We start from the raw sequence: 24,722 nt of genomic DNA, 5'->3' as shown, positions 1-24,722 counted from the left end.
GGACACATACACCAACCACATAGTGGGGTTCACAGGGGTGACTTAGTCATTAACCAGCCCCTCTCCCTCCCCAGGTCCACTGCTACCTATGGGCCACAGTGCGGCTTCCAGAACCACCAACAGCCTTTAGGGCTCAGACTGAGCTGACCTTAGAAACTGCTCCCTCACCTGTTCTCCTCTAACAGTTGTGGCAGTGTGCGTTCACATACGCACATGTGCTCACACACACGTGCACACACACACACGCGTGTACGAGTGTGAAGCCCACGTTCTCTGGCCTCTCCCTGGAGGTCTGATGCTCTAAGATCCCAAGACTGAATCCATCCTTTCTCTGGCAGCCCCACCCAAGCCTGCCCTGCTGCTGTTCTCTACCATGGTGAGTGCCACCACCAACCACCAGGCCCAGAGCTCCAAGCTGGCCTGCAACCGCCTGGCCTGGCCCCGCCCTGACAACCCTGTTTAGTTGGGTCCTGTCAGTCCTGCCTCATCCACGCCCCTCTCACTCCCTCAGATGCCTTATTTCTCCCTGGTCTACTGCACTGGCCACTTTTCTGGTCTCCCCTCCTCTAGTTTTCTCTCCATTCTATACCCACTGCCTGAGTGGCTCTGACAGCATAGCCCTGACCAAGGGGTCCTCATTCCCTACTGACAAATCTAAATGACTCAGTTTGGCATTCAAGGCCCTTCTGGTGTGGCCAGCCCAGATCCCTCCGCCTGCAGCCAGCTGTCCTTCACCCTCCCACTCCTACACATTTTATTCCAACCACTGACCCATTTGGTTTGTACTCTTCTTCAAGCCTGCACATCCTGCCCCTTCCTACCATCTCTGCCTCTTGAAATTCATCAAGGCCCTTCATGTAAAAACTACCTCCTAGGAAAAGACATTTATGGGTCCTCCCATGGGAATTCATGTCTTCTTCCTTGATGTGCTAGCAATTTTTCTTGTTCTTTTTCAGGTCCTACCATTATAAGTGTTATGGGCATTGAAGTTGGTCAGATTAATTTGAAGCTCAGCTTCATAACTCCCCAGTTATTTAGACTTGTGTGATCACTTGGTCTTCATTTGTAAGATGGGCATGAACACCCATGCTTAGGGTGTCGGGGGGAGAACCAAATGCCTGCAAAGTACAGTGGTGCCTGGCTCATAGGGAGGGCTCAGGGAATGGCAGCTGCAATGCTTGGGTGTCTCCCTGCTCCTCAGTCCCTCCCACCCTTTTCCCCAGGGATCCTCAAAGGCAGCAAATGGCTCAATCTTTGTGTTTCCCAAAAATCTAGTCATGACAACATTCGGATTAGATAGTTAGAGGAATACTATTTTTTTCCTTGTCAGTCAAAATCAAGAGCTGACATGACAAGACGTGCTGCCAAATGCTTCTTGGGGCAGGGACTGAAAACCTACATGTCAACCCAGCCATGGTCGCCACTGATCTCTATGGCCTTGACATGCTCTCCTGCTGAGATGTACATCTCCACGGCGGCTTTGGGCTCGTTGATATTTCTAGCCCAGTCAGCCTGTTTGGTGATTAGCATCTTTGTTTCTTTGGGGTCTCCAGATCCAAGGAAATCCTGAGGAAGCACAACAAACAAAAACACTCCGAATTAGAACTTCCTCCTGCCAGCATTACATCAGGCTGCCAAAAGCTGGAGCAAGGAAGGGCTCCATTTGGCTGAAGCAGGCGATCAGGATGCAAGTGTGAGCCCATCCCTGCATGGCTAACTTGGGGGCAGTCCCAGGTGTCAGCAACGAGTGCTCACAGGCTGCCCCACAGGTGCTCTGGTGGGGGTACTGGGACAATGTCAAGGCCTATGGGTCTCAACGTCTCCTGCCCTTCCACTAAAGGACATTTGTTCTTCAGCTAAACAAAACTTTCCAGACTCTTTGCAGTACTGTACACAAACTCTGCAGTATGGAGGGTTTGTGATCTCTATTTCTCTCTCATAGAGTTTGATGAATGTGTGACTATTCCTCCTATACAGTGACTCTACAATCTGGTCGCACAATTTTGAATATTTGGACCTTTAAATTTAAACAGACAAAATGATTTGGAGTTAGGAGAGCCCCTCTGTCCCATCCCGTCCCCTCAATCACCACCACACTTGGAAGTACTATTCACGTTTTCTGGTTCTAGTCACATTCTGTTGCCTGAACTTAGGGCATCATCCCATTGGTTTCCCCCGCAGCTATTTGCCTAGGGTAGATAAGGAAGACAAATGTTTTTGGTTAATTACTTCACAACTGGATAGTATCACAGTGTCTGCAGGAGTAGGGACAGCAGGAGGCCATGATGGATCTAAGGCAAGGGAAAAGGGTCTGGAGAGAACCTGTGAAGGAAAAGAGGCCTCTTAGGCTAACGGAGGCTCCTCTAGAGGCTCAGGGGTCAAGCCTCAGGGCCTCTGTTCTTTCCACCACAACAGGGGAGCCTCTGAAAGGCAAAGCCCAGCTTCCCCAATTGGCCCTATAATGCGTGAGAAACAGCCTCAGAAAAATCACCTCTTTTCAGGATACAGTTACCCAAAATATATATGTGGGAGTTTGCCATAGTTGAGGCAGCTTTGGGGCTGACATTTTTAAAGGTGGGGCTTTTCACAAAGGGAAATTGAGAGCACTGAGAGCCCAGATCTGCATTACTAGTAAGAAGCGGTTTGTCTTAGGAATAATGTACCCTGCAGAGAGTGCGCTGTGTCAACCTCAGAGAGTATAAAAAAAGCACTCCTTTCCCCATGATTAGCACTCATTTGTCAGGAAAATACAGTCAATGTATGCTAAAAACCTACTTGAGCAATTAGCTCTTTCTTTTCTTTTCCATTTGCTTTCAGGGTAATTGTGTAGCCCCTAAAATAATATATTAGATTGACCAAAGACAGCCAACTGTTTTAAGGGCAAGAAAGAGTGTCAGTTACTCTGACGCTGGGGATCCGATAAAAGGCAGGCCCACCTCACTGGCCTTTGGTCCCTCTGGAGTTCACAAAAGAGAAGGGGCTTGGAAAGCAGCACTATCTGAAGGTTACTAGTTTAGGCCATTACAGACACAGTCTTCACTCTTGGCAGCTACTATAACACATACTTGTTATGCCAATGCAAAGCTGGAAACTCTGCTAACCTGGTTGGTTAAATGAGGTTAGCAGCTGGGAAAAACAGGCATCATAAGAGAACAAAAATGTCCTTCAAAGTGATTGCTTGTCTAGGTATCACATGACTGTAGTAAGAAGGGTCAGAAACCAAAAGTGAGCCATAAATTTGGGTCGTCAACAAGAAGACCAGCCAGGCACACAGCTCACAGGCTTGAAGGGACCTCCTCTAGCCCAACAGCCCAGTTTCAGGAGCTCTGATCTAATTGAAGCTGAGTCTAAATGGTTCCTTCAAGGCTCAACAAACTGGGTTTTTTCAAAGGTTCTTTGGTTCCATGAAGCTAATTTACACATTATCTGGGGCCATGGTAAAGACTTTGCCCTGGAGTGGACAGAAAGAGGCTGTGCTGAGTGATGAATGAGACTAAACAGTGTTCTCATGCTTGGTGATTTTGATAAGGACATACTACATAAGAGTTAAGAGCATTATAATTCCCTTTATCACCATATAAACATGTCACTTATCCGGGAAGCATACAATTTATTCGTACGTGGGAATGTAATTTAAAAATTTTCTGAAAACCAGATTGAATCTTGGGAAGCAATTTTCAAATAAACAAAAACATGCCATGTTAATAAGTACTGTATCCCCCCACCCCCGACATAATGTGTATGTACACATTTTCTCAAATTCAAACTATTGGGGGGGGGGGGAGGGGATTGAAATGAAACCAAGCTACTTGGAATTGTGATTTAAAAAAAATACAACCAAAAACAACCTCCAGAGTATTTACCTTCATAGAGAGGCAGACCAGATGGAGTGTGTAAATGGGCTGTATTTCTGGGTGGGAGACTATGGGTGCATGAAGCCCACCCAAAGTGTGAGGAGAGGCCTCCATGTAGGGGCAGGAGTGAGGCTGACCAGAGGGAGGTCTGAAGAACAGCCACTCTGTGGTTACGCTTGGCCCCTCATTTTCCTAACCTTTTACAGCTTAGCCTTTGTGAAAGGCTTTCTCATACATTATTTTGTGCAATTCTCAGAACTAAGCTGAGCTGCAGCTATGCTACTTTCCAAGAGGAAAATGGAGTCTTAGCAAAGTCAAGAGCTTTTCCTCAAGTCACCCCTAGGAAGGACCAGGACTCACACTGGCTCTCTGGGTGCTAAGGTGAAGTGTTGTTGATTGCAGGACAGCTGCCTACTGGGAGTTTCCAGAGGTTCCAAAGAACAACCACAGCCAACCTCGTCTAATGCCTAAATTCTACCCCTAGGATTCAGTCCTTTAGCTTAAGTTTTGGCCTTAGTTTGAATTTGTTATCCCCAGAAAGAAATGCACTGATTTGGGTGTTTTCTGTATGAATGCAGTGTCGCATCATGTATATGTGTATTGGGAGTACAAGAGGCATGTAAAAAAGTTGAAGAGGGCAAAATGAGGGAACCTGAAGCACCTAGATCTGAGGGATAGAATGAAAGAACCACCACGGTGAAGAGACAGGCTGGGGACCAGGTGCTCGTCTAGGTATCAATGACCAGAAACTCCTGGGCCACATCACAGTGACCTAGACACAACCTCCAGCCCCAGGACCTCACAGATGGTGGAAGATAAAAGAACTGCAGCTACCTTCAGGAATATAAGAGCAGAAAAAACATGGGGAGGATTTTCCATTTGAACTTGTGAGCTAGATAATTGCCATTAATAGCCACTAATTGGTTGTGGCTGATGACTCATTTAATAACATTCTGAAGCCCTTTCTGACATTACTAGGAAAGGCAGGTTAACAAAGGCATCTCCTTGGTTGCTCGATGTGCCCAAGGCTCTTTTCACCTTCCATTAAGCTAAACTGCAAGTGTCCTGATAATCTGGGATCTACTGTGGGACTCATGCTCACACAAGCCATCAGGAACTGGCTCCAGGAAAATCTCTTTCACATACCCACACCTGTTGGGCCCTCCAAATGCAAGGGGAACTCTCCACCATCACCAATGCAGATGATGTGGGAGCCACGCTGTACTCGCCTAGGCGGTGGGAGGCACACTGTGCAAGCACTGGGGCAGGGACTCTGTCATGGCATCTGCATGAACCAGTAAGAAGGCCAGTACCAGTTAGAGAGCAGGTGATTAGGAAACCTTGGCTGAAGTGAACCACACTGTCCTGTATAAGGATGGCAGAACTGCTCATGCCTGAGGACACTGATTTTTGGTAGCTTCAAAGATTTAAGAGAATTTGTGGGAGACAGCCCTGATGCCTTGAACCCTGAACACTTAATGAAGGGATTCTGCTGGTTCAGACTCAGTCCCTCCAGCTCTGTCACTGACAAAGGTCTGAACTGCCATATCCTGTTCCTTTGATGTCACCCTGGAGGGTCAGTTTTAGATCAGCTTCAATCACAGGCCATGGACAGTTCCTTTGCTTACCAGTTTGCCCACTCCCTTTCTGAGGCCACTGTGGCCATTGTTATTTTTTGTCTGCACCACCTCTTGGGGCAAGCAGCTCGACACCACAGTGTCAGGACACTGGTGCGTTCCCGTGGCAGCTTAGGCCAGGACGTGGGGGGATTACCTTGGCATATTCAAACATGCGAAGGTCAGTATACATGTCGAGTGCGAGGTTCTCGTGCCCGCTCCTCCTGTACAGTTTGGCAGCCTCATGGAACTTCCCCTGGTAGGAAAACACATCTGCCAGAAACAGGTCATTGTTGGTCTCTCCCCGCTTCTTCCTCTCCTGGAAAAATTAGAAGCACAGGAAATGGCCTCTGCAGCCATGGCAGGAAGCAGCCTTTACAAAGGTTAGATGTTGCTATTTCAAGTTAAGTCCCTGGGCCTTCCTACTGGAACCTACACTTGGCTCTTGGGCTGTTGTGTCTCTCACCTAGGTTTCTGGTGGGAATGCTTGACAACAAAAGCAGATTTTTTTTCTAGATGAGTGAAGATCAAAAGAGGTGTAAACTTTTGTTTGTTTAATGGAAATTCCTCAGGGCTGCTTTCTTGTATATTCTTCCAAGAAAACAACTGCATACTTAGGATGGTGTGAAGTGCCCACTCCTTGGTGGCCCCCAAGTTTTCAAGATCTCTCAAGTCTCCCGGCCTGGTTTGGCCCAGTTATGACTCATGATGGTGGCAGACAAGGAGAAAGTTTAGGGTTTCTTCCTAAGAAAAAGACCAATGAAACAAGATAATAAGCCTTACTATGTTCCTGTCTCTAAAGTGAAGGTGAGTGATGCCACATGCTGAGTGTTCACTACTACTTCCCACATGGACCCAAGGGTGGGTACTGTGACCCAAGTGTCACATTGAGGGAAGCTAAGAATCAGAAGAGGAGCAGGTCAAGGTCACACAGAGCTGGCATTTGGACTCGGTCTGAGTCTAGATGCTCTTTGTACCACATACCATCACCTTTAGAAATAAGTGATGACTGCTAACACACCTATACGTGCACGGACATGCATGAATGTACACATACTTATGTGTGTGTGTACCCATAGACACGCAGTACTGAGGATGAAGGGAAATAACTGACACACTCCCTACTCCTGTGTTAGGGAACATTCATTAGTCTACAGCTCAAGTATTTGTAAACACTCAATAGCACCCAATCTCTCATCTCCAGCAGTTTCCTTTTGCTTGTTTTCTAGCAAGTGTATCGCAGTGGAGGAAGATGAGACATTGAGTCAAACTCCCAGACAAGCTGGTGAAAGTTTTAACAGCTGGAGGCAACATGCTCTCCCACTGACAGAAATAATTTTAAAAAACAAAAAGAAAACCATACATAGTTTAAGCTAATCAGCCAAATAAACTAATACCTAACTGTAGGAAATAACTTAAAGTCTCGCAGTGAGATAAAGAAATAGGTTTCACTAGGCATGGAATTTAGGCCATATCCTAAATTCTTCCTGTTATTAGTACAGTTACATCTCACCTATCAAAGGAGCCTAGTTAGGAACCTCAGCTCTCTGGAATAATGCCGAATGCCTAGAGGCAAGCAACTAAGGCCTTAGAGCAGCCAAAATGGATCACTCAAAGGCACTTTACTTTTTTTCAACAAACGACTCTTACAAGTTTACTTTGACTGCCCAACTCATAGCATACTAGAAGAGGCAGTAGTAAGACAGGAACTCAGTAAAACCTGGTAAATTATGAGGTGGGTCTCAGAGAGGTCAGTTATCTGTGCATAGAGAAAAATCATGTCCCATGGCTTTAGATTAGGGCCCCTAGATCCAGATTAGTTGATTCCCAAATGTCACCCCTGATCATAAGCCATACTGGGTATTATGGGTAGATGGCTCTGAACAAATCCTTCACCATACAGGTAAGTAAGCAATGGAAGACACAGACACTCCTTATGATGGTGCTGGGGGAGGGATGGGTGTGTGAGTTGGTTGTGCCAAAGCAAATTCTTAGATAGCGGCTTGGCCTAAAGATAGCATGAGGTTGGGAAATAGAACTGGCTTTGAATTTGAACCAAGCTTTTGCCTGTGGAGCCTTGGAGACATGACCTAGGCTTTCTGAGCCTTAGTGTCCTTATTTATCCAATAGGGATAAGAACAGTATCTGTCTCATTAAGTCGTTGTAAGGACTTAAAAGTGTACACATTGATCATGCTTGGGCAGAGCAGGCACTCAGCAAATGGCAGCAATTATTATGCTTAGCAGGCTGTGAGCTCCTGCAGGCCTCTCTTTCACTCAGCTCTTTGCCCACTGGGCTCAACACAAGGCTTGGCCCACAACAGGTGTTTATTATGCTGAAGTGAATGGAAGGGACAAGACATTTGCTGATTTCCTCACTGCTTCCATATGGGAATTCAAATGTATCTCACATTCCCATGGCCTCACAATAAATCTGTTCAGGAGAAAAAATATGTATGCCTTTTTACAGACTAGTCAGACAGCTCTAAAATACACAAGAATTAAGATATAGTCTACCATTACCCAGCAAATGGTGCTCGTAGAACCAGCCTCTTTAGCCCACCCAGCCCTTTTTGGGTTTGGATGATGAGGATGGTGTTCTCAGACAGGAATGGTGGACTAGGGAAGGGCTCCAGAGCTCCTGGTTACCCAATTCAGACCTCCATCCCCAGGTCCCATTTACTACACGTGGGGCGTAGATCATGGGCACTTGAGAAGTGCCTTCTACACTGGCACATTATTGAAGCCCTAGAGGATGGTAACCAGCTACTAACCAGTTACTGAGGACCTGTTTAATCCTCTCAGCAATGCTGAGAGGTAGGTCTCGTCCCAGTTCACAGACAAGAAACCAAAGTTCAGAGAGATTAGGAACCCATCTGCCTCCCTCAGCTACCAAGTGACAGAATGTACTCTTTGCTTCCAGGTGCTGTCTTCCCCCACATGGCATTCTGCCCCACCCCCACCCCAGAGCAAGGCTGTGGCTCTGATACCCAGACACCAGTGGGCTCTGTTCACATGTCCTCAAGGCTCTCGGCTGCTTGAAGAGCTTCCTGTAAACCACTGACAGCGAGTCTATGCTTTATTGAGAAGGAAGAACACTTCATCTTTACCTCAATGCTGTTGATGAGCTCTAAATATCGGAGGTCTTGTACTCTGGTGAAGGCCTACAGGGGAAGAAATAAATGAATAAAATCAGCTACCTTTTGGGCTTCAAAAGTGGGTGATTGGCTGCGGGGTGGGAAGTCAAGCTTTAGAAAGTGAGTCGGTAAGTAAGGGAAAGAAGCAAGCATTGATTAATCACTGTGTGTTCAGGAGGGTTATACCACCCAGTAAGGCATGGCTTTATCCTCGGGATTAGTCCGTACAAAGAGGAGTGAAGAAGCCCTGGTTGCATCAACCACTTTGGGATTAGGTAAAATGAGACTATGATACCGCAGTCTGCGATGGTGCCTGCTTAGAGGAATCTCTACGTAAAAGGGAAGAACAAGCCAGTCTCATACTCTGAGGCAATGGCATCAGAGTGGAGGTGGGGAAGATGAAATGACTGAGGAGAAACTGCATGTACATCTTGGCGACTTGGATGGAAAGCAGGAGACAGCTATGCTTAACAACTGCATAAACACAGGGCACCCAGAGCCCACAGTACTGTCACTGAGGGAGAGGAGGAGGGGAAAGTCGAGAAGGAATAAAGATGGTTTCTGGAAGGAAGGGGGAGATAGAGAATGAATCACTCCAAGTCCTTGGAATTTATGCAAACTCTTGCATAAATTCTTGTCTTGGACTCACAGTAAAGCCAGAAACATTAAACTATAGGCTGCTAAAAATTTTTAGGCATCCCTCTTCAGGCAGATTGACGCCTAAGCCTCTTGCTGCTTTCAGATTCTGCAAGGGGTTTAGAGGACCATAACCCACCATGTCAGGCTCATCTTCATGGGCTGACACATACCTACAGGAGGCAGCAGATCCAGGAGCCCTTAGAATATGAAATGTAAAAGGACAGCCCTAGCCACTTGCAGCCTCTACTTAGCGGGCTAACATCCTCCATCCTAAAAAGACTTGGGGAAATGAGCAAGTCACCCAAGCCTCTCGCTGCCTCACAGGGGACCACAATGTGACTTCATCTTTTCATCCGACAGGGCTGGGGACCCAGAGGTGAATATGACTTGGCTCTTGTCCCCATCCCCAATTCAGGGGCTCACATTCTAAAAGGGGAAAGAGGCAGATTAAACAGATCATTAAATCTCTCTGAGATAAGAGCTATACAAACATGAACTAGGTGCCCTGCAGAACACAGATTCATTGTCTGAGCACAGGCAGTAGTGAAAGGCAGGATTTAAAAAGCATCACATAGTGGGAACTTTGCAAATGGGTATTCTTGAAGAGGAATTCCTTGAAAGGGTAAGGCAGGTATCACATGAGAAAAAGGATGGAGGGCTAGGAGCAACTGTGTTCCTTGGTGAAGGTCTTATAAGCTATCTTCTAGGTCTGGGCTTCTGTAAAGCAACATGAGAGGGAAATCTGGAATGTCTAGCAAAGGGGCAGAAAGGAAAGAAGGAGCATTCTAGGTCTTAGTCCCAGGTGTGGGCGCCCTGGAGCTACTTCCTCCCCACCACTGTGAGAAATCTGTTTCCAAGTTCCTTCAGCCCTGACACATTCTGCAGAGTCAGGGGTGCACTGGTCGTCGTGGTCAGTCACAAGGCCGGTGAATAACTTCAGTGGAGGGAAATGTGGGAACAGAGAAGCATTTGCAGTTCTGCTCAGGGCAGCGATCTGGGCACAAAGCAGCTCTCCACTGCCATCTAGTGGGAACAGTGGTCTATCGCCGGGAACCGCTCTCCACCTCATGTGTGCCTGAATGACTTGGTAAAGCAGAACGAGAAAGGCTGGGGATTAGGGATTTGTATAAAATGATCAAGTTCTAGTCTATGATCAAAATCCTGTGGCTTTAATATAATAATTTCTATTTTCAAGGAGTGTTTTTGGGGGATACAGAATTGGGAGTGGGTGTTAAACAAATTTAAGTTCAGTTTCGTTTTCATACATTCAAACATTTGCTGAGCACTTAACACTGTGCTAGGTACTGCTGGCTCATTTCATTTCAGGCTAAAAACAAACAAAACATATTCTAGGAATCCTTTGTTGCTCTTCATCCCTCCTGAAATGTTAGGGAGGGGCAGGAGAGGGAAGTCCCCTCCATGGAAATGTTTCCTCCCTCTTCTGAATTCTTAAAGCCTTCCTCTATTACTACTTTTCTGATGCAGTAGATCGAAAAATATAACACAGATAATTATTTCATAATTATAATTTTACTTGTTTTAATAATAGTTAGCATTTGTACAACCACTGCTAGTTTTAGAATCCCTTTTACAAAGTTATGGTTAAGCGTGATGACACTGTCAGGCAGACTTGGCAGTTAGTGTCTTCACCATCCCCACCGTAGAAATGGGAAGACTGAAGGGCCATCCAGGCTGTGCATGGCAGAGCTGGTTCTCAGCCAGGCGTCTCGATCCTAGTCTGGTTTTGGTCTTCTCTCTTTTCTTGCCTACAAGCCTTGACCTAGTATGGGGGGTGTTTTTGTATGGTATCACATACTTCCGCAACCTCGTTCTTCCCAGCTCAGTAGTAAGGGCAAAATAGTGTCTGATTAATTGGCTGTGGGAAGAGAAAGACAGAAGGGAGGAATAGGGGAGAGGGGTTGGACGTCATTTCTTTTTTCCACACTTTGGGTTCCAGATGGAAATCCAACTCAGAGACATAGCTGGGCTTTTTCTAATGAGTGGAAAGGGTCAAATGTTTTCAGCCATTTCTGTAGTTTTAATAGACCGAGCCAGGAAATGACACCATGAATCAAGGCCATGAATCAAGCCATGAAGGTATGTAGGGAGTGGCATTACTGTCAGAATCAGAAAGCTCGACCATCTCTTCCACCATACTTAGTAGAATGCCAAGAAAAACAGCATTGTGTAATAAATGGCCTAATACCAATAAGTGCTTGTACCAATAACAAAAGCTACCGATTATGGAGTGCCTATTATGCTCCAGGCTTTTAGCTAGGTGCTTTACGTAAATGATAGCTAATAAGAGTGACAGCTAGAATCTACCGAATGCTTCTCCTGTGTTGAGCTTTACAGGAATTATTGCATTAGATCCTTCTAACTCTGTGAGGACGGGGCTCATCATCACCCTAATTTTACAAATGGGCAACCTTAGAAAGGCTGTTACTTCCTCAGGCTTACAGGTAGGAGGTGGCTTGTCTGAGACCCAAACCAGATCAGACTAACTCCAAAGTCCACTGCATGACGCATCTGCTTCTCCATTTGTCACCTGGACCCCCTTCTGCCTCCTCAAGGGACCCTTCAAAGATCAGATTCTAGCTTATGCGGACTAGATGCTTACCTTCTTTGCTGTGTCAAACTCTAATCCTTCTAAAGCTTCCATGGCCAGCTCGCGCCAATCAGTGTCTGTCACGCCCAAGCAAGCAATCTGGTAGGCTTCTTTGAACATTTTTCTATCCAGATACTGGTACATCGGAGCAGACTGCAGGATTTCATCAAAAGGAAAGAAGACTGTTTTCAGAGCAATGGAAAGAGTCAAATTCATGGAAAGCCTGTCTCCCGATGTGTATACCAACTTAATTACGAAGGCCTGCAGAGCAATGCTCAAGGGTTAACCAGTACCCTTCTCAGCCACATCCCAGCCTGCCCTACATGCCTTCCACTCTGCCACCCCCTTTCATAGTCGAACTATTGTCTTCAGCAGCACAAATCTCATGCCCAGCCTTCCCTGTACCGCTGGCTTTCCCCACCTCCAGGCCTGCCTCACCACAGATGTCACCCTCATCTGAAATGTCTTTGCCCCTCCTCTCCCTCTGGAAAGTACATATTTGGATTTCAAGGCCCTATTAAAATGTCACCTCTTCTGGAAAGTCTTCACTGACCCCTCAAGGAAAGGAGTCTGAGCTTCCTCTGCCCTTTGTCCAGATCTCTGGTTGTGTTATAATTATAAGCCTGTCTCCCCACAAGGCTGGGTACAACCTGAGGGCAACAGTGGGGTTATACTGACCTCCCTTAGCAGGCCCACAGTCTACATTTGCTGGAGGGATGAACAGTGTTACTGTGAGGAAGGAATCTGGGAAGACCTCCTACAAATAGGGCCAAGAAAGCTTCTTACTCCTAGAAAAATACGTGATTTGCTCCAAGTTACCCAGGAAGACTCTAGACACACCTCTGCTAGATCCTTGGTGCTGGGAACCTTTCTACCACCCCTCTTTCCAAGTGGGACTACCTTGCTGTGATATCTGTGAATAGTTCCTTCTCTTCTTAGGTTTACACAGTGCTCTTACATTTGTCCCTACAGCCCTGTGTTGTAGGTATTATCACTCCCTAATTACAGCCCAGGAGACTGAGACTCAGGGAATGCAAATGACTTGTCTGAGGACACATACATGGAACATCTGGGGCTAGAGCCTGGGGTGACCTGACTCCAAGCTCTTGGATCCTTCCTGCCTCTTAGATGTGTATGTGTGTGTACACAAGTCCGAGCTGGACCTGGGCATCTTTCATAACAAGAGGCCTTGCTCTTGTTTTAGTCCAGTCAGTGTGCTGAAGGGAACTACATCTCTCCTGAATTCCTGGGCAGTAGAGATCAATCAGTCGGTACCTCTGTGCTAATGGTTCCCAAATGTGGAGCTGGAAGTGCTGTTTTCTCCATTTGGGGCCTTTATCCTCGAAATTTCCTGTCTCATTTTTTTAGCTTTAGAGTTGGAGGAAATTTTTTTCTTTTCAAGCCATTCTACCCTCTGATAGCAAGATGTGCTCATCTTTCCCACCATTTCACCCCACCCACTTTACCTTACTTCAGGGGGCAGCAGGGTTTTGATGGGGGAGCAGCTGAGCTAGAACCTAGGCCTGGCTCTGCCATATCCTAGCTATGTAAATTTTGGGGTAAATTAACTTCTGTTTAGATGCCCTGTCCAGCTCACAGGCTACCATGGGGCAAACAAGAGGAGTACTTTGAAAATGATAAAGTGCTGAGCAAAAAGTGAGCATGGTCATCACTTCCACAATATTTTCTCAGCACCAGCTCCTTACCATCTCCCAAACTCTCTAGACTTGTTCCCACCCCCGACTTCTCTCTGTTTGAAACACCCTCGCTGCGCCTCTCTGCCTTTCCAGACCTTTCAGGGCTCAGATCAAGTGTCACCACCTCCTAGAAGCTTTCTCAAACTCCTCATGCACAATGAGCTTCCCTTTCTAAATTCCTTTAGCAAGTATCCTCTGTTCCAATTTAGTTCTGTTTTGGAGTGTTTGCTATTTTAAGACTGTTAATAATAATGACAACAATAACAATAACAATAATAATAGGAATCGGACCCCACAAAACCTGAAAGATGGGTATTTTTAACCCCACTGCACAGAAAAGAAGTGAGGCCCCAGAGAGTGAAAGTTGTTCAAGGTCACAGCTGGTTTAGGTGGCAGAGTCCAAACTCGAAGCCAGTACTTCTTCTAAACAGTACGACTTCTCCCCATGCTGAATGCCCCATGAGGGTGGGACAGGACTAGAACAGGCTCATCAGAATTGGGCATCTGACAAATGGTTAACTTTTGGGCTTGCCTGGGAGGCACAATCTGAGAACGGGAGTTTTAAAAATACCCTAACTGAACAAATGCCCTCTGAGCTCTACTTTATCTTGAGGTTACATTCCAAGCATGAAGTCACCACCCGCCCTGAGAAACCCCACCAGGGCTTGCCGCCCTACTTGGCAGCCCTGACAAACCCCTTGTTCTTGCACAAGATGATGTAAATTTCGAAAGGAAACCAGAAATCCCCAGAGTGGGTCTGATGCTTTCTCCCTCCTCTCCAGGCCAAACCCACAGGATGGCTGGAGGCAAAAGCAACAGATAAATAGCCTTTGTTTTGAGGCTGCCTTTCCTAACCCTTGGCAGTTCTGACCTGCTGCATCAGCAGGATGGCCTTGGTGCAGCCATGGGGAGACTCTGGCTTCTGAATCTTAATAGCTTGGCAGAGGAAGCCCTGGACCGCCCCTTTGGCTCCTCTTGGGCAGCCAAAGTCAGGGAGCAGCAAACTGCATTTATCTTTGAGGTTAGGATGGCAGTCTTGAGAGAACGTTCAATCAGCATAGTCTGTTTGGCAAGATTTAGGAGGACTGGGTTTCTGGTGGATGTGGTGCCGGGGTGTGGGATGGGGAGCAGATGAGGACTGCAAGGAAACAAACTATGAGGGCTGTTCTTGCTCCTCTTCCTGCAGCTACTTCCACTTGCCTCTCTCCCTTCTTTCTCTTGCTTTCTATTTTTCTTTCCTCAGGTCTGAATTCCACTAACATTGAATGAACTGCTCTGTGTCAGGCACTAATAACTTTGGCAGCAATGAGTAACAAGGATGTCATCAGCGTAAGAGAAGAAATGGACTCCAGTCCTACCCTTTACAAGAAGCCAAGCTAGGGAGAGTAAGGGAAGGCGGGGCATGTGGAGGGAATAGATTGATGTAGCCTAGCTGAAAGGCAATCTGGAAATGTGATTAAAAATCTTTCAAATGTAGCCTAAATAGCCTTTGGTCCAACAGTTTCATTTCTAGGAATTTATACCAAGAAGCTAAGATGGGATAGGTACAAAGACTTAGTTAGAAAGATATTCATTATCTACAATAGCAAAAAGGCTGCAAACAGCATGTCTAATAGGTGCTGGATAAGCAAGTTGTGGAAGAGCCACAAAACAAGACAAAAAAGCAGCCACTGAAAACAATGCAGAGGGGCTGAGAGGGAGGCAGCGGGGAAGGCAGTATGGTTATAATAAAAGGGTTATCCAACACCAGGGATCTCATGGGTTGTTGTAGGTGAATGTACCAACCAATACAGGTGATAAATTTGTACTACAGTTTTGCAAACTGTTAGCAATGGGGGAAACTGGGCAAGTTGTAAAAGGGATCTCTGTAATGATATTTTACAATTATATGTGAATCTACAATCATCTTTGGATTCAAAACTGTTAGAGAAGTACATGTACTATATTGATATGGAGCCATGTTCCCAGTACACTGCTGAGTACAAAAGTCAGATCACTAGTTGAAAACTAATAATCCATACAAAGTGATAAGTCTGTAATATGTAAATGTTATTAGGTTAAATCAGAAGATGGAGATAGAGAAAGATAATTAAGTCTCTCTTATTTATGGTCCACATTCAGTAAAGTAAGTACAATAAATCTGAGGTTTCACCTATAGGAGCAATACTTATAGATAAAATCACACAACGGTATTTACAGTACAATTCTACTTTTGTTTTAAAATGCTTATATGAAATCATATATTCATAATTGTATATCATGCATACATTACATATACATATAAAAGAAGTCTGGGTAGATATATTCCAAAATGTTTTATAAGTGATTCTCTCTTGAGAATGAGATTCTGAGGGCTAGTCTCACCTTGGTGTTTATCTCTATTTTATGACAGTTCTACAGTGGGCACAGTTCACTTGCAGAACAGACAGGCAGCTGGGACAGCTGTAAATAGGCCAGCCCTGCCATGGGTTGTCAGTCTCTGCTCTCCTCTCTTTCTGCCCTCTCCCATTCTGTGGCTCCAGATTCCAGCCTCCCATTTCTGTTCTTGACCTTCTCCTAGTTTGAAGAACTTGTGCAGATAGTCCCATCCTTCCTTTTTGGCTCACAGACCTTCGCTCCCATACCTCCTCCCACCCATTTTCTCTTTTCCTAACACATACCACCCCCTTCATGCGCCTGTGTATACAGGTTGCTGGACTCCCAGCTTTGCTGGCTTATTCTACTCTGCCTCACACATGGCTCTCAGTAAGAGACACTCTGTCTGCTGACAGACAACCCTGGATATCCCTCTCCATCCTTACCAGGAAAAGGGGATCAGAAATGGAGGCTCAGTGAGGTTGAGCTGTTTGCCCAAAGACACACAGATTGTATGGGGTGGTGACAGGATTTTAGGGTAAGGACAGAGTGCCTTCTATAACATCACAGCTGCCATTCTTCTCTCTCTTCCTTCTCTCCTCACCATCCCCTCCCTCAAAGCACCAGTGTGGGGCCTAGCTTTCCTGGTCTTGTCTGTCCTGCCACTGCTGAGAGCTGACAGGTACCCCAGGTTACCTGTGGCACCTCCACAGCCGACATGGAGAAGACATGGAGGCAGAAGATCCTGGAGCCATTGTAGCCAACCACAAAGCCCTGCAGCTTCTGCTGGTGCACTGGGAAGGTGCTGGCTTTGATGTTGAGGTAGCCTCCTCCTGAGAAGCAGAGCATGTCCTCACACTGCGTGTTCCAGGCTACGCTGTTGGCATTTGGTTCCTGGGGGGCAGAAATGGTGAGGATCATGTGATTATCACCTTGGACTTTGGCACCATTCCTACATTCAGTCAAGTTCTCTTTTTAGAGCCTGAATCATGCTAATCTGCTAACATTGGGATAGAGGGAAAGGGAGGAAAAGGGGATCTAAAGAAATGGATAGAGGTATAGAGGCGAGCTCCTCTATGTACTTTTGGATGTTGAAATTTTTGAATAAGCAAGCATTACTTTAAAAAAAAATTATTATTCCCAAATATTAATCATTACATAGTAAGTGAGTAAATCAGCAAAGTGGATTCTACTTCTATTAAAGAATGAGTACACATAGCTATGCATAGAAGAAAGTTGAAAGGGATTTATTCCAAATAATTAACAGTAATCATTTTTCAGCAGGTGAAATTGGGGTACTTTTTATTTTCTATGTTCTTTCTTTGTCTAAAATTTTCTTTTGGTTAGGAACATCTATTTTTTTTAATAAGAAAAAGAGCAGTGAGCTATTTTTAAAATTAATATATTGTTTCTACATTTACACTTTACACGCTGTAAAACATCTCCTCTCAAAATCTGCTAAACTCTTGAGCTCCAGGGATAAGCAGATGTTCATACCTGTCTGCCTAGAATCTTTTACAATGTCTAAATCTTTTAAAATGAGCATGGTTTACTTTTATAATGAGAAAAAAACAACATAGCTGTTTTTATTTGCAGGGGGCAGAAGCAGTGGAGAGGAGAAAAAGATAGCTGGGAATATTTATGTCCCTTGGCAAGGGTTGAGAATTATCTTCCCCAACCTACTACAAAACCCTCAGTGGGATGGGGAAGGAAACATACCCTTCCACTCCTATATGGTTCTAGACTCAGACACAGATTCACAACTGGGAACTTGCTAACCTACCCACAGAGGGTAGTGTTAAGGCTGGATAAAGTAACAGTGAGGACCCTATTTTGTGCTAGGCCCTGAATGAAGCACTACTGTATCTTGTTTAGTCCTGTAGCAATTCTGCAAGGGGGTAATTACTAGTTCCATTTTAGAGGTAAGGAGAAATTAAAACTCAGGTGTACTAACTTGCTTGGGATCACACATTAAATGATGAAGGCAGGACTGGAGTCCAGGTCTGTCTGAATGCAAAGCCTATGCTCTTTCTTTTCCCTAAACCACTGCCTTCCTAGTGATGGGATCAACTAGGAGTTGCTATCAACTGGGAGTCATCTAGGGTTAGTGGTAGCCAGGTAGCCCCTTCCTACTGACAGAGGTACCTCCCTACTCCAGCACCCCTACGCCCTGCTGATTCTGCTGCCCGGGACAAAGAAGAGCTCTGATAAGGGGACCAGGATCTGCCCATAACACTAGGAAACCTATAGTGGTGAGGAAGCCAGGCAGGTGAGGTTTTAGCTGTGGGAGAAACTTGCTTCAGGCAAATACACCCTGACCACTTACAAAGCCCTAAAGAGGCAAAGAGCAGCACTAAGCCCATCAGAAAGCCAGCTGGGCATTGGGCATGGAGCTTTGGGGCTGTCTTCTCCAGTGACGCACTTCCTCCAACTACAGGACCAAATGATTTATAACCAACACGTATTCTCAAAACAGTTCATAGTTTGCTGGCTCATAAGGCATCCTTGCGAAGGGAGAGCTTCCTTGTAGAAGGGAGAGCTTCCTCCATCTCTCTTCTTCTTTCAAATGACAAAACTAGTCCTGTTTCTTTACTGTGTCTTCGGTCACTTATAGATGCAGGCGGCCTCACCTCTATGTAGGTGAGAAGCAGAGTTTTTCAAAAGAATCATCATCCCATTAACCCATGCACTGGCAGCCTACAACATGCCCCACTTAGCTTTATTATTATTCATTTACTGCTCACTGTAACCTTATAAGATGTTACTTGCCTATCTTACTTGTAAGGAAACCAAAGTTCAAAAAGGCTCACCCAGCTCCTGCAGCTCATGTGTGTGAGGGGCAGGCTGTGTCCTGGGGCCTCTCTGACTCTGCTCCCTTGCTTGGCCCTTGCACCTCTACACCTCACTGCTCCTCTCAGAGACCACCCTGAAAGCCAGAGTGTGAGCACCTCTTGTAAGGACCGGGAAGCTACAGGAGGGTCTTTAATCAAAAGACCATGTCCTGGGCACTCCCTGAGACTTCACCTGAAAAAGCAACTCCTTGGTGTGAATGTCATACACCAGGCATGTGTCATTTTCATCCACCACGGCCAGTTTGTTGCGGGAGGCGCTCATGTCCAAGCAGCGCACGGCTGTGGCCTGTTTCAGCAGGACGATGGCAAAGAGATTGTCCACGAAGATCTTCAGGATCTGGCAAAATTTCAGAGAAAAAAGGGTGAGTCACTATGGCAACAAGACCCTGGAACACTGCCAGGCTGTTGGAATCCCATGTGTTCTATAAGAACAACTCCCACTAACTTCATCAGAGGTTCCACGCAGAGAAAAAGACTCATCAAAAGAAAAGAAGAGGAGCTCATCCTTAGGAAACCAGAGTGCGGTCCATCAGAGGTCACCAAAGTAGCGAAAAGCCCTAAGACATGACAAACTCACCTGAATGTCTTCTCGACTAGGGATTTGTTAACTACATTACCCAAACTGCAGGGTTAGGAGACAGCATGTAGCACAGATCTGAGTCACTAACACAGGAAGAGGCTACTGTAAAAACTGACAAGACATCTGGTATAACCAAAGCAAAATAATGATGATGATGATGATGGTGACAGCAATCAGTTATTGACTATTTCTGACAGCCCTGTAAAACATTATCCTCATCGTAAAACCTGTGACTCAGAGAGATGAAGTGACTTGCACAGGGTCACATAGCTAGTGAGTAGCTAAGCACAAACATGACACCAGCTCCACTTGCCCCCAAAGTCCATGTTCTCAGGCCTCACATTGGCAGTGACAGCTGACTGTGACCAAAAAAAGCAGACTTTCCTCCCCTTTGGTATTGCTATTTTATGGTCCCTGCTAACTCATACTCCATGACTTCTGTGCCCAGGAAAGGCCTGACAAGCCTCCGCCACAAGCCATCTGCTAGACAGCTTGGCTCTCAGGCTAATGCAGTTATATTTTCACTTTCATATTTCCATGTAGCCCACTTAGAACTTTCCTTATTTTGAGCAAAGAACACACACACGGAAAACTGTTTATGTAACCTAGATTTTCCACATCTATTTGAGCAGAGAGCCCATTTTTCTTATAACATTTAGTTAGTAGCCTGCATATCTGTACCCTCTAGGACACAAGCAGGACACACTGCCTTAATCCATTCATTGCCCTAAACAGGGATCTGACCTAAGGAATGAGCTCTGCCTCCTTCTCTCATAAGCCACTGAAATTGTATCTCTAACAAATCTTCCACCTTCTGGGTGACTTTTAGCCCACTAATCCAACTCAACATGCAGTCCAGAGGCTACAGTGACAACTCTGCCAGAATGGGGCATGCTATGAGTCTGAGGGCCAATACTTTTGAACAGGGCTATCTCATGAAAGAACTCTAATGCCCAGCGGCCGGGTGGGAATAAAGTAAGGGAGCCACAAGAAGTTTTTCCTGCCCTGGAAACCTATCTCAGGGTCATAACTTGACTGGCTGCCTATGTTTGCATGCAGATAATCAGCCTGATGGGAGACAGGAAGGAGCACTCACCTGTCCATTTTTCAGGCCCACTAACAGACCTTCCCTTCCTGGAGGGCCACCAATCACCTTGATGTAGCGAATGAGAGATTCCATCTGCCACTCCCGCTCCTTCACTCCACTGAAGGACAGGCACTGAAGCCGCTTCTCCTAGAAAGCAAACCCAGCTTTGCATGGATATTCAACAAAATGAGTGTTCCACAGCCCTCCCAAGGTCTTCTTGCCCCTGAGGCAGGAAAATACCTATACATTCAGGGTCTATTGAACCCAACCAGTCCCCATGATTGGTATCGTTAATCCTTCATGCAAATCCCCTCATGGAGCCCAGCTCAGCCTCAGATCATCTATGCAGACCTCCAGACAGCCATGGCCAGAAGCAGCATCCAAAAGCATACCCATTTGGCATTTCTATCCCATAACCTATGGCACCTCTAACTGCTTGAAATTCTGGACTTGTAGAGAGATTTTAATAGTTTATATGCAGTGATTTCTAAATTATTTCTTCCTTTTTATCACTTCTAGTTTCATGAAACCAAATCTACCTGCCTGTACTTCCTAGAAAGATGCTGGACTGGCCTTCTTTCCAAACTTCTCTTAGCATTGACCTACACATTTTATAGGAAGTTCTAAGTTGACAAAATTTTCTCTGTGGAAAAAAAATCTATCAGATTTTTTTTTGTTTAACTGAAAGATACCATAAACTTAAGTGTATATGTTTACCAAAAAAAATCTTCAATTTGTGAGATATCAATTCAGGTTTTTAGTCATTAAAATATATTAAATACCAATAAAACAAAGTGCTTTGCTATACAGAAAAGTATTCTCCAGTTTATGGCCTATCAGGAAAGCAATGACTAATTCCTAGTGTCCAAAAACCCCGAGTTGGGTACCCTATCCTTGGAGGAAGCGTGAAACAGATTCAGTCCACACTGCTGCCGCTTACCTGGCAGAGGATGATGTGATCAGCGCACACCACCAGGAGGTTGCATTCAAACTTCTTGACAATCTTCTCCTTCACCCGATAATGCATGTCTGATGAATCATCTGAATACAACTCATAGATGAGGATTTTCTCTGGCAGTTGGATAGCTAATCGATTTTTATAGATGGCAATTTTCTTGACAAGCTCTTTGCATTTAATCCGAACTGTCAAAGGGGAAAAAAAAAATCCAGCTCTAGCAAGAGGTGGTTTAATAAGGTAGAAGGCGGAGAAATTAAAAGCTATCATTTACTTAATGTTACTGGCAATTAAAGGAGACTCATCAAAAAATCTTTACACAGTGTCTAATATGTACAATCAGCTCTGAGCAACACTGGGATCCAAAGTCATATATAATCTTTGTGGTCCAAAGCTTACAACTGAGTATGGAAAATGAAATTTTTAGTGCTACCATCACTTGCTAAACATAAATCTAAACTCCTCTGCACGGCACTAACGGCCTCTGATTAGGAGCCCGCCCGAGTGACTGCCCACACCTCTGGCCACTCCCCAAACACCACCCTTGACAAAAGGGAAGCACATGTGGTTTTTGGTACACACTAGGCTCTCATACTCTAGAGACGAGGTAGAGAAAATGTCTCCAGAAGGGATGCTGTGGAGCTGCCAAGGTAGCTACTCTCATCATCACAGTTGGAATTTTCAGAGGTGATCCCAAATGGGGACCAAAGGATGCCACCTGAATCCACAAGACAACCCTCAACAAGGATCGCTCTGCGCAGGTACCTGGCAGTGTGCCGTGGCCAGGACATCTGGTTATGAATACACTTGAAATGAGTGGATTATTAGCCTGTTTATCCAGCCCAGCCAGTTGGGTGGACAGAGAAGACTGAGTTTGGACTGACTGTATTAAGCAAAGAACCTTGATATTCTGACTGAGCCTGTGGTAACTCACTGCCTCTGCTTATCTCTAGTAGAAGGACATGCTAGGAGGCAAGTGGAGACAGAACTGAGGGAGAAGTACCCCAGAAATGCCTCTGAGCGGAGAGGATACAGGTCCACAAAGACCCATGTAGGTCAGCCACCCTGGCTCTGACCTGTTATACATTATCTTCCCTTAGTTAGGGAGTCCATGTTCCCCTTGGAATTATCTGCAAAATTTTGTGAGTTTGTTATTTTTTTTTTTTGAAAGAATGTTTCTTGCTTTCATTAGCTTCTCAAATATATCTACATCATTTCCTCACCCTCCTCTCCACAAAGAGAGAGCAAGAATCAGTGGTCCAATGTGTTTCCAAAAGACCAAGGAGAGACATTTCCGATTATTTCACTTGCCCTGTCAGCAACCCTCAACCTATCCCTCTTCCCAATGTCTAGAGGGCAGAGGGGCCATACCTGCCTTTTACCTTTCTGCTCAGTGATCAGGTGCTGCACGATGACATCAGTCATGCTATCCCTGTATGCATACCGGTCCTTGTACAGCCCATGGACAGTGCTAAAAATAAGCTGGTAGAAGGAAATGGTGCCATCCTGGCAGCCTACCACCTGCAGGGAAAGACAACTGTCAATTCCCAGCTCTCTGTGGAGAAAGAATCTACTCTCCCATTTGTCAGGAACAAATGTCAACGATCTGACTGGCTAAACATTACTGATGTTCAATGCCTACTCAAGCAATGGCCCAACAAAATGAACTTCCTCTTCTTACCACATAGTTGGAATCGGGTTTCACTTTACACGTCCACACCCAGGAGTTCTGCTCCCCAACAGTCCCAAGCCGCACTCCGTCCTTGGTGAAAAGGGATACTTGCTTGTCTGACCCCCCCAGCAAAATGTACTCCCCTTTAGTAAAGTAACTGATGCAGCAGGGGTCAAAGTTCAGTGACCGATCCTTCCCAATCTGAGGAAAGAAAACACACACCAAGGGAAAAACCACTTCTGAATCCATAATAATTGCAATACAATGAAGGGCTTTTCTCACTGATTGGGGGAGCTGGGAAGAGAAGAGAACTGGGAAGAGAAGAGAGCTGGCCAGCCTTATTTCCTATGAAATTCCATCATGAATGCAGACCAGCCCCCTCTGGAGCACCCTACTCCTCCCCTCCACATAACCAAATCCTTGACTTCTAGAGTCAGCCGTGTCTCCCCCAGTCCCGCCTAACTGCTCCAGGAGCATGTCTTAGCTCCTCAGCCAGTCTGGACCTGGGGATGGTCTTTCTGCCATAGGCCCTCCTCCACACACAGTACTTGCTAGGTAGGGTTCAATGGTTCCCTCAGCTGCTTTGTTCTCTTCCTTCTTTTCCTTCTTCCTTTTTTGGTATTTTGCAAAGCTAAATTTATTCAATTTAAAAAACTGTCCTTTATTCTGAAACTATATACCTATCCTACTTTTCTTTATAACAATCTTATTGAGATACAATTCGCATACCATGCAATTCATTTAAAGTGTACAATTCATTGGCTTTTAATACAGAGTTTTGCAACCATCATTGCTAATTCCAGAACATTACATTACCCCAAAAAGAAACCCCATAACTGTTAGCATTCAATCCCAATTCTCCCCCTTTTCATTCCCTAGCAATCACTAATATATTTTGTGTCTATAGATATGCTTATGTTGGACATTTCATATAAACGGAATCATATAATATGTGACTTTTTGCGACTGGTTTATCTATGTTGTAGCAGGTCAGTACTTTATTCTTTTTCATTACTCAATAATATTCTATTACATAGATAGATTTATCACTTCATCAGCTGAAGGCCATTTTTGGTTATTATGACTAATGCTGCTAGGAATATCTGTGTATGAGTTTTTGCATGGAAATACGTTTTCAGCTTTCTTGGATATATATACCTAGGAGCGGAATTGCTGGGTCATATAGTAACTTTATGTTTAACCGGACTTTTTATGCCAGATTTTTTCAAACTGACGTACCATTTTATATTCTTACCAGTAGTGTTTAAGGGTCCCAATTTCTCCATCCTAATGGGTGTGACGTGGTATCTCATTGTGATTTTGATTTGCGTTTCCCTGGTAGCTAATGATATTGAGCATTTTTGCATATGCATATTGCCCAAACATATATGTTGTTTAGAGAAATTTCTATTTAGATCCTTTTTCTATTTTTTAATTGGGTTGTCTTTATTACTGAGTTGTAGGGGTTCTTTATATATGCTGGATACAAGTTCCTCATCAGATATATGATTTGTAAAAATGGTCTCCTATTCCATGAGTTGTCTTTTCACTTTTGATGATGTCCCCTCAGCTTTTAAGATGAAGGTCAAGCTCCTGAGCTCAGATTCCCATAATCCTTCCTCACCAAAAATGAATCTGGTATAGTTTCCCAAGTGAACCATGCTCTTTCAG

The 24,722-nt window shown here is 45.1% G+C and overlaps 1 protein-coding gene across 7 annotated transcripts in view; it reads right to left on the bottom strand.

Moving 5' to 3' along the window:
• IFT122 (intraflagellar transport 122) overlaps window positions 1–24,722 on the bottom strand; it is a 65,955-nt gene that overhangs the window by 16,446 nt on the left and 24,787 nt on the right. For all 7 annotated transcript variants that reach the window (XM_039886798.1, XM_039886799.1, XM_039886801.1 and 4 more), the window contains 10 exons: window positions 23,061–23,252; window positions 22,762–22,900; window positions 21,365–21,567; window positions 20,434–20,571; window positions 18,930–19,094; window positions 16,602–16,799; window positions 11,866–12,006; window positions 8,580–8,633; window positions 5,628–5,789; window positions 1,400–1,566 (listed from right to left, as the gene is read on the bottom strand). In XM_039886798.1, the coding sequence (XP_039742732.1) occupies window positions 1,400–1,566; window positions 5,628–5,789; window positions 8,580–8,633; window positions 11,866–12,006; window positions 16,602–16,799; window positions 18,930–19,094; window positions 20,434–20,571; window positions 21,365–21,567; window positions 22,762–22,900; window positions 23,061–23,252 (1,559 nt within the window). The remainder of the gene's footprint in view (window positions 1–1,399; window positions 1,567–5,627; window positions 5,790–8,579; window positions 8,634–11,865; window positions 12,007–16,601; window positions 16,800–18,929; window positions 19,095–20,433; window positions 20,572–21,364; window positions 21,568–22,761; window positions 22,901–23,060; window positions 23,253–24,722) is intronic.

Source organism: Pteropus medius, unplaced genomic scaffold (genome assembly GCF_902729225.1).
Source record: "Pteropus medius unplaced genomic scaffold, Ma_sr-lr_union100, whole genome shotgun sequence".
Taxonomy (NCBI): domain Eukaryota; kingdom Metazoa; phylum Chordata; class Mammalia; order Chiroptera; family Pteropodidae; genus Pteropus; species Pteropus medius.
The sequence above is the reverse complement of the archived record's forward strand: the minus strand, read 5'-3'. Positions and strand labels throughout refer to the sequence as shown.